This window comes from Hetaerina americana, unplaced genomic scaffold (genome assembly GCF_022747635.1).
Source record: "Hetaerina americana unplaced genomic scaffold, ioHetAmer1.1.p SCAF_45, whole genome shotgun sequence".
NCBI lineage: Eukaryota > Metazoa > Arthropoda > Insecta > Odonata > Calopterygidae > Hetaerina > Hetaerina americana.
The window spans coordinates 2677515-2691801 of record NW_027287041.1 but is presented as its reverse complement, the minus strand read 5'-3'; the positions used below and the strand labels follow the sequence as shown (position 1 = coordinate 2691801).

The 14287-nt window shown below is 38.3% G+C and overlaps 1 protein-coding gene across 1 annotated transcript; it reads left to right on the top strand.

Annotated features, from left to right (window-relative positions):
• The first annotated feature begins 2924 nt into the window (after window positions 1-2924).
• Ntf-2 (nuclear transport factor-2) lies at window positions 2925-13525 on the top strand. Its single transcript, XM_071591357.1, has 4 exons — window positions 2925-3164; window positions 3439-3510; window positions 4062-4160; window positions 12174-13525. The coding sequence occupies exons 1-4, from the start codon at window positions 3057-3059 to the stop codon at window positions 12285-12287; spliced, it is 393 nt and encodes a 130-aa protein (XP_071447458.1). The 5' UTR covers window positions 2925-3056; the 3' UTR covers window positions 12288-13525.
• The last annotated feature ends 762 nt before the right edge of the window (window positions 13526-14287 follow it).

The window sequence follows — 14287 nt, the reverse complement described above, 5'->3', positions numbered from 1 at the left end:
TTATTGCATGGATTCTTTTGTGAAAATCTTCATCATATTTACGAAATTGTGGTTATATAGTCGCCGTAGTCCAGGGGGTAGAGCGTTGGACTGCTGACCGTAGGGTCCCGGGTTCGATTCTCGGGCAAGGCACTCATGGCACCTGCAACTCCACCCAAGCTATGTAATTCTTAATCGCACAGTACCAGATCTTCCTGGGAAACCATAACCGGTACAGAGAAAGGAACTGACCCCCCTTAATACCCTGCTAACGTGTGGCTTTCAGATGCCAGTCTTAGTACTGGGTGTACTCTACCATCACCTACCAAACCGACCTTCGGGTTGATTACTGTGTTCATGTTTTTTTATGTTTATATATGAAGTAATATTCACCCTGACGAAATTTAATATAGTTGTACCATGTTTCAAAACGAATGAAGTCATTAAAACAATTTCAGAGTGTAAAAATCTTTCAACTTGACCGGGATTCAAACCCGGATCCCTCAGATGTCCGGTCTAGTGCTTTTAGCCAGTTAAGCTAGCCCAAAAAGCTTGACTGGCTATAGCACTCGAACGTACATTGAGAGAGATCCGAGTTCAAATCACGGTCAAGGCGAATGATTTTTACGCTCTGAAATTGTTGCATTGAAATGCACATTAGCGGATGAATCCGGTAAAAGTCTATTGCGGCATCTCCCGAAGTTTCTTTGGAATAAAATATTATTATTATTATAGGATTTTTTGATCACAGTGCAGTAAATACCCAAAATGCGGTTTCCCTAGATACGGTTAAAAAACCAAACCTAAAACAGACATACTTATTTGCAGTCTGGACTATGGTAGCCAAAAATGCGTGCTAAAAAGTCATTGGATAATTTTAGGATAATAGTGAACAGTGAATTACTGAGTATATGTGGAATTACTCAGTTAATATCATGCACTCAGCGTGCAACAGATCCATTCAAAGTTAGATTTTATTAAAGATGAAATGTAACCCAAATGGTACGACATGGATGTTAATAAATTATTGTGACATCAAAGGATATGTCAAAATAAGAGGATATATTCTGTATTTTCCCATCGATAACGCGCGCGTTATATGTACGAAAATGTTCAGATGATCGAATGAAAAAATGACGATGCCCGTTATGTAACAAAAATTGTAGATCGACGTACTGAACACGCACTATATATAATTTTAACGCGCGCTATTTCTATTTTAATTTCTATATGAAAAAAAATATATATATATATGTGTGTATATATATATATATGTGTATATATATATATGTATATATATATATATATATATATATGTATATATATATATATATATATGTGTGTGTGTGTGTGTGTGTATATGTATGTGCATGTATGTATATATACATACATACACATACATATATATATATATATATATACATATACATATATACATGTGTGTGTGTGTAAAAACAGATGCTCGGCATCTATGCACGTTCAAGATAACTATGAATCCCTGGGCGCGCGGTGTCTATACAAATTCAAATGGAACTGCGAATTTCTGGGTGCGCGTAATACATTAGGTGCGCGTTATCGAGAGGAAAATACGGTATAAGGAGTAGGATGTCTCTAATGACGAACGGAATGGTATCACATCCTCAATCGTTCCACATCATCACATCGTTAATAGCATCTTCACCAAACCCTAACCGAATTTAAATGTTAAAATACACATCATCTTGACATATCTATCATATATATATATATATATATATATATATATATATATATATATATATATATATATATATATATATATATATATACATATGGGCCTGTGGGATAATCCTTAATATAATGTAGGTCTAGTTGATCATGACACCTGCGATCCATTTATCAGGGCTGCAATTTGATTTAAAAATATAAACATGTACTATATAACTTTAAAAATCAACCACTCCTAATGACAACAAGTGCCCAGCCATTTATTAACAACAGCAGACATCAGGGACATATAAATAATCATGAAATAAAGTAGAGAATACTTGGTTTTGTACACTTACTTCGCATGTCCTCTAATATCATCAAGCGCAACCATTCTTTAGGATGCTGGACTAAATAAGTATGAGAATAATTTATCAATTACCATATTGCTCTGCCACTGACAACAAAATCTTAGCCTAAAAACCTCTTAATCACCTCCCAAATTCATCGAACATTTCCCAGTGCATATATTTAAGTTTCCGCTCGATATTTTATGATAATATGCTGTATTAGAACGGAATCTCCTGCGACAGATTAATACAAAACCAAATATATATAATATATATGTTATTTCATTACGAAATATGGTTACCTCACGTAATTGGATTAAAGTTAAACTGCTGGAAATACCAACGCCCCTTATTATCACAGGGAATTACTGCATTAACCTCATTGCTACTCTATAATACAATAACGTGAACAAAATGTTTCCACAAGACCATCGTTTTCAACAGGAATACCATGCAAAAGGTGATGATTTCTTTGGAATTCTCACGAGGTGGTATGAGTTTACTAATAAATACATCGCAATACCTTTTGGTGGTGTATTCGAACTAGCATGAGGGAAGTTTAACGTTTGTTTTTCATCTGCATCATGCGGTAAAAGTTTAAAAATTTGTTTTTCATCTGCATTTCCTCAAGGTGTTGCATTTAAACCCCAGGAAACTTTGAAATCCCCTGTAAGTCGAGAACTTATGACAACATCAGTATTAACATTCATTGATTTAAAATATAAACTCTTTATTTTTAATATCAAAAGTACATGCACGAGTCAACAAATTGTGTTTTGTGCCTTGAAGCAATATTATAAGCTTTAATTTCAAAATTGTATACTTTTTGATATCCGCAATGTGGTTCTTTTTTGTTATCCGCAACGTGATTCTTTTTTGTTAAAATAACGTTCGCCACTGATGCCCCCTATCAATGGCTCTTTATGATTTTACTGCAAAGTGATTCGACGTTCACACTCATTTCGGAATAAGCATTTTGGAAGGTTCTCGGCTTCGTACGCTTCGGATTATATTTTTTTTAAAGTCTTTTAAATTACAAAAATGGTTTTAAATCCAGCATATGAAGCCATCGGCAAGAGTTTCGTCCAGCAATATTACGCTCTGTTCGACGACCCTGCCCAACGTCCCAATCTCATCAATTTGTACAATGTGAGTACATTTCGCATGATGTTTTCATTCCTGGGACAGCGAAAGTGTTTAAATAACAATACTCAGCATTATTAAACACTCATAATGTGTGCAATTAGTGTGTTTAGCAATACGTGTGTTTCATCCCATGGCCGAAAATGGTTTGCTTTTGGTCACGCGATGGGATGTGAATCCACTACTTGGAGGAAAAATGATTTTTGCGGTTAATCAATGTGTATGGTGTGATTTGTTTACGTTTCTAAACATTTGTTTCCATTTATTTTCATCTCTGCAGACCGAGAGTTCATTTATGAGCTTCGAAGGCATGCAGCTACAAGGTGCCTTAAAGATAATGGAGAAGTTGACGGTGAGTCACCTGTTTTTCTGCTCAAAAAGTTATTTTTGGGTTGTTATTATGTCAAGATCAATTGACAGGTAATGGTTTTTGTATCAATATGAAAAATCTCATTTAACTCGTGATTACCCGATACGTTTTATGGCTGTTGCGGAGGCTTTTTTGAATCAGAAATTCTCTGTTTCGTTTTCGTTTGACTTACTGCTCTGAATGTTTGAATGTACCAACGTTCTTGATCGATTTTGGTAGTTGTAAATTGCCAGAACCTTCTATTCTGATGACCCAGTAAGACGCGAGGTAATCCTATCAACCCGGAATGCGTGTGAAAATACATAAAAAGAATATTTTTCGTTGTATCATTAGCATAATTGAATCGATGTCAGATCTTTGCTTCTGTTTAAGTTCACTTGAGTGTGGTTATTTATTATCTGTTTGTTGATCGAGGACGTAATTTCTTTCGTTTTCAAGTAAAAAGGTCAATCCCCAAGATTCAGATTTAGGGTAAATGCATCGTCAATGCATGTTTCTGGTTGATTAGTCATGTTTATTATTCTTTTTTACAGAGTCTTCCCTTCCAAAAAATAAATAGGGTCTTCACGGCCATTGATTCACAGCCTATGTTTGATGGGGGAGTGTTAATAAATGTTCTCGGACGATTGCAGGTAAGTTTAACTTAATTAATATTGTGTATTATGTTATTATTGTTGTTTTTAACTGTCTTTGGGAGTTCTGTTGTCACCTTTGTGTTAGAGCAACTCTATTTTCGGTTGGACACCGCCATGTAAGCATCCGATCATGTGGTATGCATTTAATTGTAACTATTAATTATTTCCTTGATTATGGTCATGTTAAGTGCAAGTACTCAGTCGAGGATTTAATCAATGACGTGCTTAATATTTTTGTTACGATAAAGCGTAGGACCATAGTTATTACGCCCGCCAACCATGATTCTAAACAAGTGGTAACTATGGCAATTATCAAATGTAATTAAGATGTGTTGTTCTTGCCCAAATGTTTGCAGAAGACCCAGAAGTTTTGCATTTCGCCTCCTTTTCGCTTTATTTCTTTCAAATTCGATGGAGAGATCGCAAATTCATCCTGCAGGGGAATACCTTTAAGAAATACGTGCGCATGCAATCCTAAACTGTTCGTAACTCTCGATCGAGGAATATATTTTATCGTATGTGCATTAATCATAAACTGTTTTAATTTTGCCTTTTTTTGCTTGTTTTAAGTGTTATATTTCTCCTTACCCTGAGGCTCTAAATGTGCAAAATCAGTCTTACATGCTAGTGAGATGCTAAAGAATTGATGGGGGAAAATATTTGTTTAAATTTAGGATCAAAAATAGATTTTCTAAATTAAAACTTTAATTATTTCATCGTTAAATGGATGGAGATATGGAATAGGAAACTGGCAGCATATGGAATAATGTTCCCACTGTATTCATTCGATGAATTCTATCAGGGAAAGTAAATATTTTTGTCTGTAAACTGTAGATATTAGCAAATATATTAAAACTAAAAAAGTTTTCTTAATCAAGTGCTAAAAATGAATGGATGAGGCAATATAATGAATTGACAAGTTAGATGGATTAGCATTAAATGACGTAACCCTCATTCAAGTGAATCTGCAATGATACTCAACAGGAAAACCATGTGGTAATAAACAATTACGAATTATTATAACAATTTTCTCTTAATTGAGCAACTTTTATGAATAGAATGTTTTTTTTTCCTGCCAATAGAGCTTCCTTAATGTTTATATACATATATATGTAAATATAAAACATATTTTTCCCTATTAATTAATCTAAAAGAATGATTATGTGTTCAGTTTTGCAAAAATAAATTACTCAAGAGTTTTATTGAAAGAAATTAATATATAAATATGTTTAAAGGTTGTGTATCCCATTTATATTCTGGCATGGAATGAAACAACCTGAAACGTGAGCCTGATTTGTAGAAAAAAATAAGAATTTAAATAAATAGTCATATTTCACGAAACTAGTGGTCAGTTGGTTGCGCTTTGTGTGTTTTGTAGCGCACAATACTAATATTTTTTTTCAAACATTTTTCAATAAAACTACAATATTTAAATATAATGAAGAATCAGAAAGGCATGTAGAAAAAGTTAGAAATAAATAAAGAAAAACCAGTGAATTGCAAATTTTTTTGTCAGCCTCTGCATAGTTCGATTTTGTTGAGAAGGCTGATCTCACCTTAGTCAAATTGGGACTTTTCCCCTTTCCTTGAGACTGCGGCAATGTGCTTACAATCTAAAGGCAGAAAAAAACAGTTCTAACTCACAGAGAACTGCTGACAATGTAATCCAATACACAGGGCACAAATGATTAGATAGGATGGATGGCAAGAGAAACCAAAATGATTACAAAGCAGTGCTCTCATTTCCATCGGCTCAACAAAGTCTGAATAAGCAGCTATATATCAACACCACCACACAATAACATATTCAAGAGATTTCAGATGAACACAGATTAGTAGCCTTTCAGTGGCTTTTAATAGTGGAAAGACCACATTTCCACTATTTCCACTACGCCATTTGGCAGTAGAATCTTGTCGCGGTTGGGATTTGTAAATGTCTCTGACTGCCAGTTGATTAAGTTTTTTAAAATACAAATTATTAATGAGCTCCTCCTTATAACCATTGTTTCTATGAGTGCTCCCCATAAGGGGTCTCCTCCCGCTTCCTAACCTTCCCTCCAACCATCATTCCCCACTTCCCTCCCCCACCTTCTCACTTCCCCGCCCCCCACCGAAATGTTGTATATATAGATGGATGTTTGTAGAGTTGTTACCTGAAGATGACGTTGAACGTCGAAACCCGGGTCGTATCACAATAAAAATCCTGTGGAATCACAAAGTTATTATTTTCCATTTCCAAGATGAATCGAATCCATAAAGTCACGCCGGAAACCATTAACACATATCAATGATTTTGGTGTCTATACCACCTTCAAAGTACTCTCTCTGTCAATTCGTAGTAATGGCTATCTATGCCTTCTTCTTCTTATTATTATATATTCCATCTTCTTCTTCTTCTTATATTCATTTCCACTGTTTAATAATAATGAAGCACCCTCCTCCCCCTGTGGAAGTCCTCCTCCTCTTATTTAAAGGCAGTTCAGTTCTTATTAAGGTTCTTCTTATTTAATTATCAGTAGTAGTAGTTTTCTATATCTATTCGTCTCTTCTTTGCTTTATTATTATTATTTATTGTCTGTCTCTTCCCCAAACACATATTATTATCATCTCGTGAGCCCCAAAGTGTGATATGACGCATACAATGTCCCCCCCAAATCATCATTACCATCACATTTAATCGCATTTTATAGCGGAAATATTCTGGAAAATATCGCAAAAAGGGGCAAAGATCTATTGAGAATAGTATAATATGGAGGAGGATTGTGATGATCATAGGATAAAATGGTGATTTGAGTTTATTATTTGACGGTAACAACGGAGAAAATGCTGTTAACGTCAAACACAGGTGATAGGCCTTGGCTTGGATCATCCATCCTCCTGGCCTTGGATCATCCATGCGTCTTGTTGTTGACATCTTTGTAGACACTTAATCCACTTTGAAAACTTTGATGTTGTCTTCACGTAAACAGCTGTCAACATATCAGTAATTTCTAATGATAATTATTACCACCGCTTTTCACTCTAATAACTTGATATGTTCATTCGTTGCTCTGTGATTTCGGTCTCAGTTTACATTTTCAGACGACCAACAGTAAAAACAAGAAAGGACAGCAGGCTAACTACCAGAACTGGTATATCATACACATAGCTGGACAATCCACCAAAGCACAAAGACGGCCCCTCATTGGGTCTTCTTGTAACTAGCCCCTAGCTGGTAGGCGGGGATATAGTTTAGCCTATAGTATACAGGGTCGCACCCAAAAGTGTTAGGACTGATTTGTTTTACAAGAGTTTCATTGACGATATACTTACATCGACTTAATAATCTTCAAAGTATGCTCCTTGAGCTGCTACACACTTAGTATAACGTTGCTCCCATTCCCCGTACACCCGCTGGAAATTTTCTTTGGGGATGCCGCTGATGACCCTCGTCGAAGCCTCTTGAACGGCCTTTATCGAGTCAAAACGTCGTCCCTTGAGCTGTCTTTACATCAGGGGGGAAGAAAAAGAAGTCCGGTGGTGCCAGATCGGGAGAATAGGGTGGGTGCGGCAACGTGGCAACGCCGTATTTGGCCAGGAGCTGTCTGACGACGAGCGTGCCATGGCAGAATTTTCGGCACCATCTTGGCGCACACCTTGCGCATGGCCAAATCCTGTGAAATAATGCGTTGGACGTTGGATGCAGACAGACCCAACTGGTCTGCAATTTCTTCATTGGTTAAGCGTCGGTCTGTGTTCAGCAGTGTCCTCACTCTGTCCACATTCGTGTCAGTTCTTGCCGTCGACGGCCGTCCGGAGCGATGGTCGTCTTCAACAAGCTCCCTACCCTCTTTAAACAACTTGTGCCACTCAAATACTGTGGAACGGCTTAAGGCAGTGTCCCCATAAGCCTGCTTGATCATTTCGAGGGTCTCAGTTGCCGTCTTCCCGAGTTTCACACAAAACTTCACGGAATAACGTTGCTCTAAATTCAGATTCATTTTGTTTTTCGACGCGGACAAAAAACTTGCTTCACTAAAAATGGTGTCCTCACTCAACGACAGCCCGCAGGCGACTGAGGTTGGTGTCGGTCTGTTGCTAAGAGCCTTCTCCACCTTACTCTGCCAGGCAGACCCCCCTCCACCACTCCGTTTGGGCCAGAGAAAATCAGTCCTACCACTTTTGGGTGCGACCCTGTAGGTGCCTTGTGGCCATGAGATTGCTCCAACTCCAGTTTTATTTGGGCAGACTTCTTGCGTATCTGTAAAGAGTACCTCAATCCGGAATGTGCCTTAGATTCTGTATGCTGTCTTTGATTCATGGAAAGGCCTAGCCTGGCGAAAGTGTGTCTGTGCTCAAGGGATGAAGTGATTAGAAGTATTTTTTGGGGAAATTGCTGCATTAACTATCGAAATGAATGTGCTTTTCATGAAATTATCCAGATTCTATTTGTACAAATCGTATAGGTTGGGGAAGAGCTATTTGGGATTCATTAGATTGAGATAAAGGACAGAATTCTCAAAATATTTTGTGCCAAAGTCGATTTGTTGGACTTTCAAAGCTTTGTTTAGTGTGGTGCTTGCGATGATGTTCGATTTTTCGTCTCTCAATTGCCAATGCTGGTTCTATATGTTGAGAAAAACAACTGAGCATGCACTGATCTTTGGTTGAGTTGAATGCCACGAGACTAGGTTGAAAACTAATGCAAACAAATGCTTGCAGATCACAAACCAAATGAATTTCAGAAGCACTCCTGGTCTGGGCATGTGGAAGTAACATTCCCCCCTCAACATGTACTCGCACGTTTGAGATTACATTCATCCGCGGAGTATTGAGAAGTGGAAGTGTTGAGAGATGTTCTAGTACAAAGAACAAAATGACACTCTTGGGTGACATGTGGTAGTAACATACCCCAAACACTCCCCCCAGGTTTGAGGACGTCAAAATCACATTGGTTAGTATTTTGAGAAGCAAAAGAGTGGAGACGTGTATTAGTGCTGCAAATGGAATGACCTTCAGAAGCACACCTGTTTGGCATGTGGAAGTAACATTCCCTCCTCAACGCGCATGGACAGGTTTGAAGTAGTTACATTTGTTCGGTGTAGTATTTCAAAAAGCGGAAGCATGGGTACGTGTTTTAGTAACACAAAACACTCCTGGTTTTGGCATGTGTAAGTAACATTTCCCCAACTCAATACGCATGCTTAGGTTTGAGGTCGTTACATTATTCATCCAGGGTGTAGTATTTTAAGAAGCGGATGAAGTTTGGAGACGTGTTCTAGTGTTGTGTGCTATATATGTCAACAATTGCGAGTTTAAACAGCGTGACGTTATAAAAAGTGACTCAATACTGAGATTCAGTTGTCTTTTTAAAGGCTGTTTATTATGTAGTGACGATGCTGTTGATAGGTCTACTCTGTTAATCTGATATGGGTGGTAGAATTTCGTGGTTTGCGAGCCTGGGAAAAGGCATTAATTGTTGGATGATGTCACACGAGCAGCGGACGTCCGAGATCACTGACCCACAGACGATATATAAACATCAAAGCAAACTCGTCTTTATGAAGATTTGATTCAAAAATGACCAAAGGCGAATCACTTATATCAGAAGCGTATATATCGCATATCACACCATATATATTGGAATATATATATATCCAATGTGGAACGTGGTGTTGGCTTCATTATTATTATTTATTGAAGAACAATTGGGATAATAATACCTCTCCGTGATTAATCTGTGTTCACGATGGGTCCACCACGCCTTGTCTCACACACAGAGAACACAAACCCTCCTCTTAATGGGATCCTGCGATGCCTTTTGTGATTTTTATTCTGTTTTCCTCCCACCTCAAAGGGTAATAATTATTACACCTCAGAAAATGATGAGGCAAAGGCAACTGTCAAGTCCTAGATTAGAGAAAAAGACAAGTTAAACTTCCCCTCGTAATTATGTATGGTTTATTGATTATTCTTGTAGATTTGTTTTATTTAGTTGAGATGGCCGTGATTGGATATTTTCAAAACCTTCCAGACCTAAACGTTAGGGGAAGGAATACTTATTTCGGATAAATGCCGGGCCCAGAGCGTTTTGAAGTCATGGGAGATTGTTTTGGAAACCAAAATCATTTGTTTAAATACTGAAAATCACAGTTTTTCGTTGTCAGACCGAGAACGTTTCACCTTATCCTTGTAATAATGTGTGAATTATCAATTATTCTTGCTGGTTTGTTTTATTTACATTTGCAGAGATGATTAAATGATTTGGAACATCGTTTTGATTTTTTGACTGAAAAGTTCTGTGCGTATAGTTTGGTTTCAAACTGTTGGCCCATGTGGAGAAGTGAGTTTTGGTCCCAGATGGTACCCTTTCTAAGACGGGTGCTCAGTAGAGGGATGGTGTGGTCCTAAGTTTAATTGCCCCTCGAGAACTCGCTGTCGACTACTTAAAGGTCAACACAGGGTCGCACCCAAAAGTGGTAGGACTGATTTTTTTTCCAGAATTTCATTGACGATATACTTACATCGACTTAATAATCTTCAAAGTATGCTCCTTGAGCTGCTACACACTTAGTTTAACGTTGTTCCCATTCCCCGTACGCCCGCTGGAAATTTTCTTTGGGGAGGCCGTTGATGACCCTCATCGAAGCCTCTTGAACGGCCTTTATCGAGTCAAAACGTCGTCCCTTGAGCTGTCTTTTCATCAGGGGGAAGACTTCTTTCTGTTCCCAAAGATAAAGAGGAGTTTGAAAGGAACGCGATATGGGACTTTGGATGCCGTCAAAGAGGCCGCGACGACGTTTCTTCGAGAGGTTCCCGATGATGCCTTCGCGGGAGCGTTCCTGGAATGGGAACGCCGCTGGAACAAGTGTATCGACTCCCAAGGGTCCTATTTTGAGGAATATTAGCTTAAGATATGTAAAAGTGTAATAGATTTTTTTTCCTGAGCTCAGTACACTTATTTCCCGGACGAACCCTGTATATCGTATACACAGAATTAAGACATCCAATGCAGGGTCCGTACAATAAAAGCCTGGGCACACTGGGATTCTTTCTTCATATTCTTTTGCCGTGCAAGCTGGGTCTCAGTTCATTTCTAACATCCAGGATGCAACAATCCATCATGTGTGATGCATTTAAAGGCTGGCACGCACTGGGAATCTTTGTTCGGATTCTGTTGGACTGTTTTCCCTGCAACCTTGTTGCTCTTGGGATCATGTACAACATCTAGTTTGAATCTGAGCCATGTCGTGCTTTCAGGGATTACAGTAGCACTGTGAATTAGTCTACGGAGTAAAAATGAGGCCAACAAGAATATCGCCATGCCATCATCAAATAACCAGAGATTGCCACTAACGTGTACGCTTAAGTCAATAATGTGTATTAAGAATAGAAGTGGCCCTATTACACTTCCCTGTGGGGCACCTGAAGTTACATCTCTACAAGTTGAGCACAAAACCATTGATGACCACTATTTGTGTTAGCGATTTGACAACAAATCTCTGACCCAATTAATAATTTTCTCATTGATACATTAGCATTTAAGTTTGTGTGACATTTTGCAATGTGCACTGATTATTTTAGTGTCATCGTTAATTAAACTCTTTTGTTCTGAGCCTTTCTAAGAGTCTATGTAAGTCTTGCTTGTTCTCTTCGTATCTCAAATGGCTCCCTGGCTAAATCTCACTTAGAGACCTGTCAGACTTGTGTGTTCTTCTCATTGTAACAATTTTTCTGACAAATCTCGCAGATTTTCTCTGGACTTGATCTAATTCTTTTTTGCCAAATTTTCTCACAAGGATCCCAAATATTTGCTGTATATTCCGAATGATGTCTAACTAGAGCAAAGTAACAGGACAGAATAACTTAAACCTTAATGATTATACATGCAATCAGGTGGTGATATCTACACTTGCTTGCCTTGGTAATTGCTTGACTTGTTTGTGCCGTGTTGGTTGGTGAGATACCGAATTGTTTTGCGTATTTTTTTGTGCTGTTCTGATTTTTTGTGTCTGTCTGTTTGTTTCGCAGGCAGATGAAGATCCACCACATCCGTTCTGCCAGACGTTTGTCCTCAAACCGCTGGGTACCACGTTCTACTGCCAGCATGACATGTTCCGTCTTGGCATCCACGACACGGCCTGAGCCCGTCTTCCCTTGCATACCGTTGGAGGTGAGGGAAGGGGGGTCAACAATGCCATGGTGGGGAAGGAGAAGAGTGATGTTTGGGTGAGGAGGGAGGAGGAGAAGTCTCTTGCCTTAACGGAACCAGCAGCAGTCTTGCCCTCAATAGATTCTGCGGTACAGTGGCGGGAAGGCTGTGGCGATGGGGTGGAAGGTTGCCTTTACACAACGGACTGTTGCTGCTGCTATTCGGGGAGGGGTTTGGTTTGGCGGTGGACTTATGGCCCAACGTTGCCGTGTGTTAAAGTGATGTAGTGTTTTTGCTTGTTGAAGGGGGTGGGGCTATACTGTCGGTTTCGGAGTTCAAGGTCGGAGATTTGCAAAAAAACGAGGATTTCTTAATTGGGGGAAAGTTGGTGATAAAATATAACAGACTGATAATATTGCAGAGAAGAAAAAGATGATAATATTAATGATAAAGATGAAATATTTGATGATGAAATCCTTACTTTGGTGGGAGCAAGAGGAATGAGAGAGGGATTGATTTGATGAAATCCTTACTTTGTTAGGAGCAAGAGGATAGGGATGGATTTTTATTTTCCGGTCCGCTTATTTTCAGCTCTCTCTCTCTTTATCTCTTGTCCTATTTGTATCTATGTTTGAGTGTTGCCTTTCATAATTTTTTCTGGAAAGTTATCGCTGGTTTTCTTCTAATTTGACCTGTTTCCGCGCTTCTCTATCCTGTCGTCTCAACCCTGAGATAAATACTCTCTCTCTCTCAGCTAGGTCCGGGAGACAGACGAAGGTTGGTAAGTGTGTGGGGTTTTTGATTAATCCCTCGTCCCGTCGACGGAGACGCTCATGTTTTCGTTGTTTAGTGATTATAATTGGAAACCCGCTTTTAGCATTTTCTGCAATGGGTCTAGGTCCTCTCGGGATTTCTACGGAGGGGCATGATGGGAGGAGAGGTTGTGTGTTGTTCCGCTTTGTCGCGTTTCGTTTTTGAACCACGGTATAGAGCCGCAGTCTACACTTCACGCCGCAGTTGTTGATGGATGCCTTTGTTTACCCATGTTTTTTTTAATAAATAAAAAAAATTAACTTCCCTTTGCACTTTTTGCTTGATGAAGAGAATTTAAAATGTGAAACTTTTTTTTTTTTTTAAGGGAACTCTTGAATTTTTTGGCCCTATTCAATGCAAACCAATGTGAGAATTCCATTTATTATTATTGAAACAATAAAGTGAAAAAGAACTGGAATGGTTTTGTTTATTTATTCATGTTATGCCTTCGAAACGGAGACTGTTCCCAAGTGATGTGGCCAATGAGTTAAATTGGTAAGTCTGTGCTAATAATCACCGATCCAGAGAACCGGAATATGACGCGGATGCAGTCTCTGACCACAGTTTGGTTGTAATGAAGTATAGCATCAGTTTCAAAAAGATAAGGCAGGGGCGGCGGGTTAGGAAATAGAATATGGAAGCATTAAATAGATTGATTAGGAAGGAGTACTGGCAGGCTATAGATAAAATCATGGAGGATGGTAATGAGACGAGTACTAATTAAGAACAATGGATATATATCAAAAGAAACTATAGGAAAAGTTAAAGATAACCATGGATGAAATGATTAGAATGACAGATGAGATGAGAAAATGGAAGAATATAAATACAGAATTAGGTGAAAAGAAGTACAAAGAATTAAACAATAAATTGAGGCAGGCAACAAATAAAGCAAAAGAAGCATGGTAAAATGTGCAGTGTTAGGATATGCCAAGTTTGCAGAGGTAGGGTGAAATTCCTGCATTCTCCACCAAGGTTAAATCACTATTGGGAAGTGAGAAGGGAAGATCTGTCCTAACGTATAGTAATAAGTCGGGTAAGATAATAGTAAGTCAATAAGTACCCCTGCTAGAAATCAAGAAACCATTTTTTCAAAAACATTTTTTTTAATTTTTCAACATAGTCCTCTTTTAGAAAGAAAATACACTTCTCCCAACGTTCCGGCAATTTTTTTAACCCC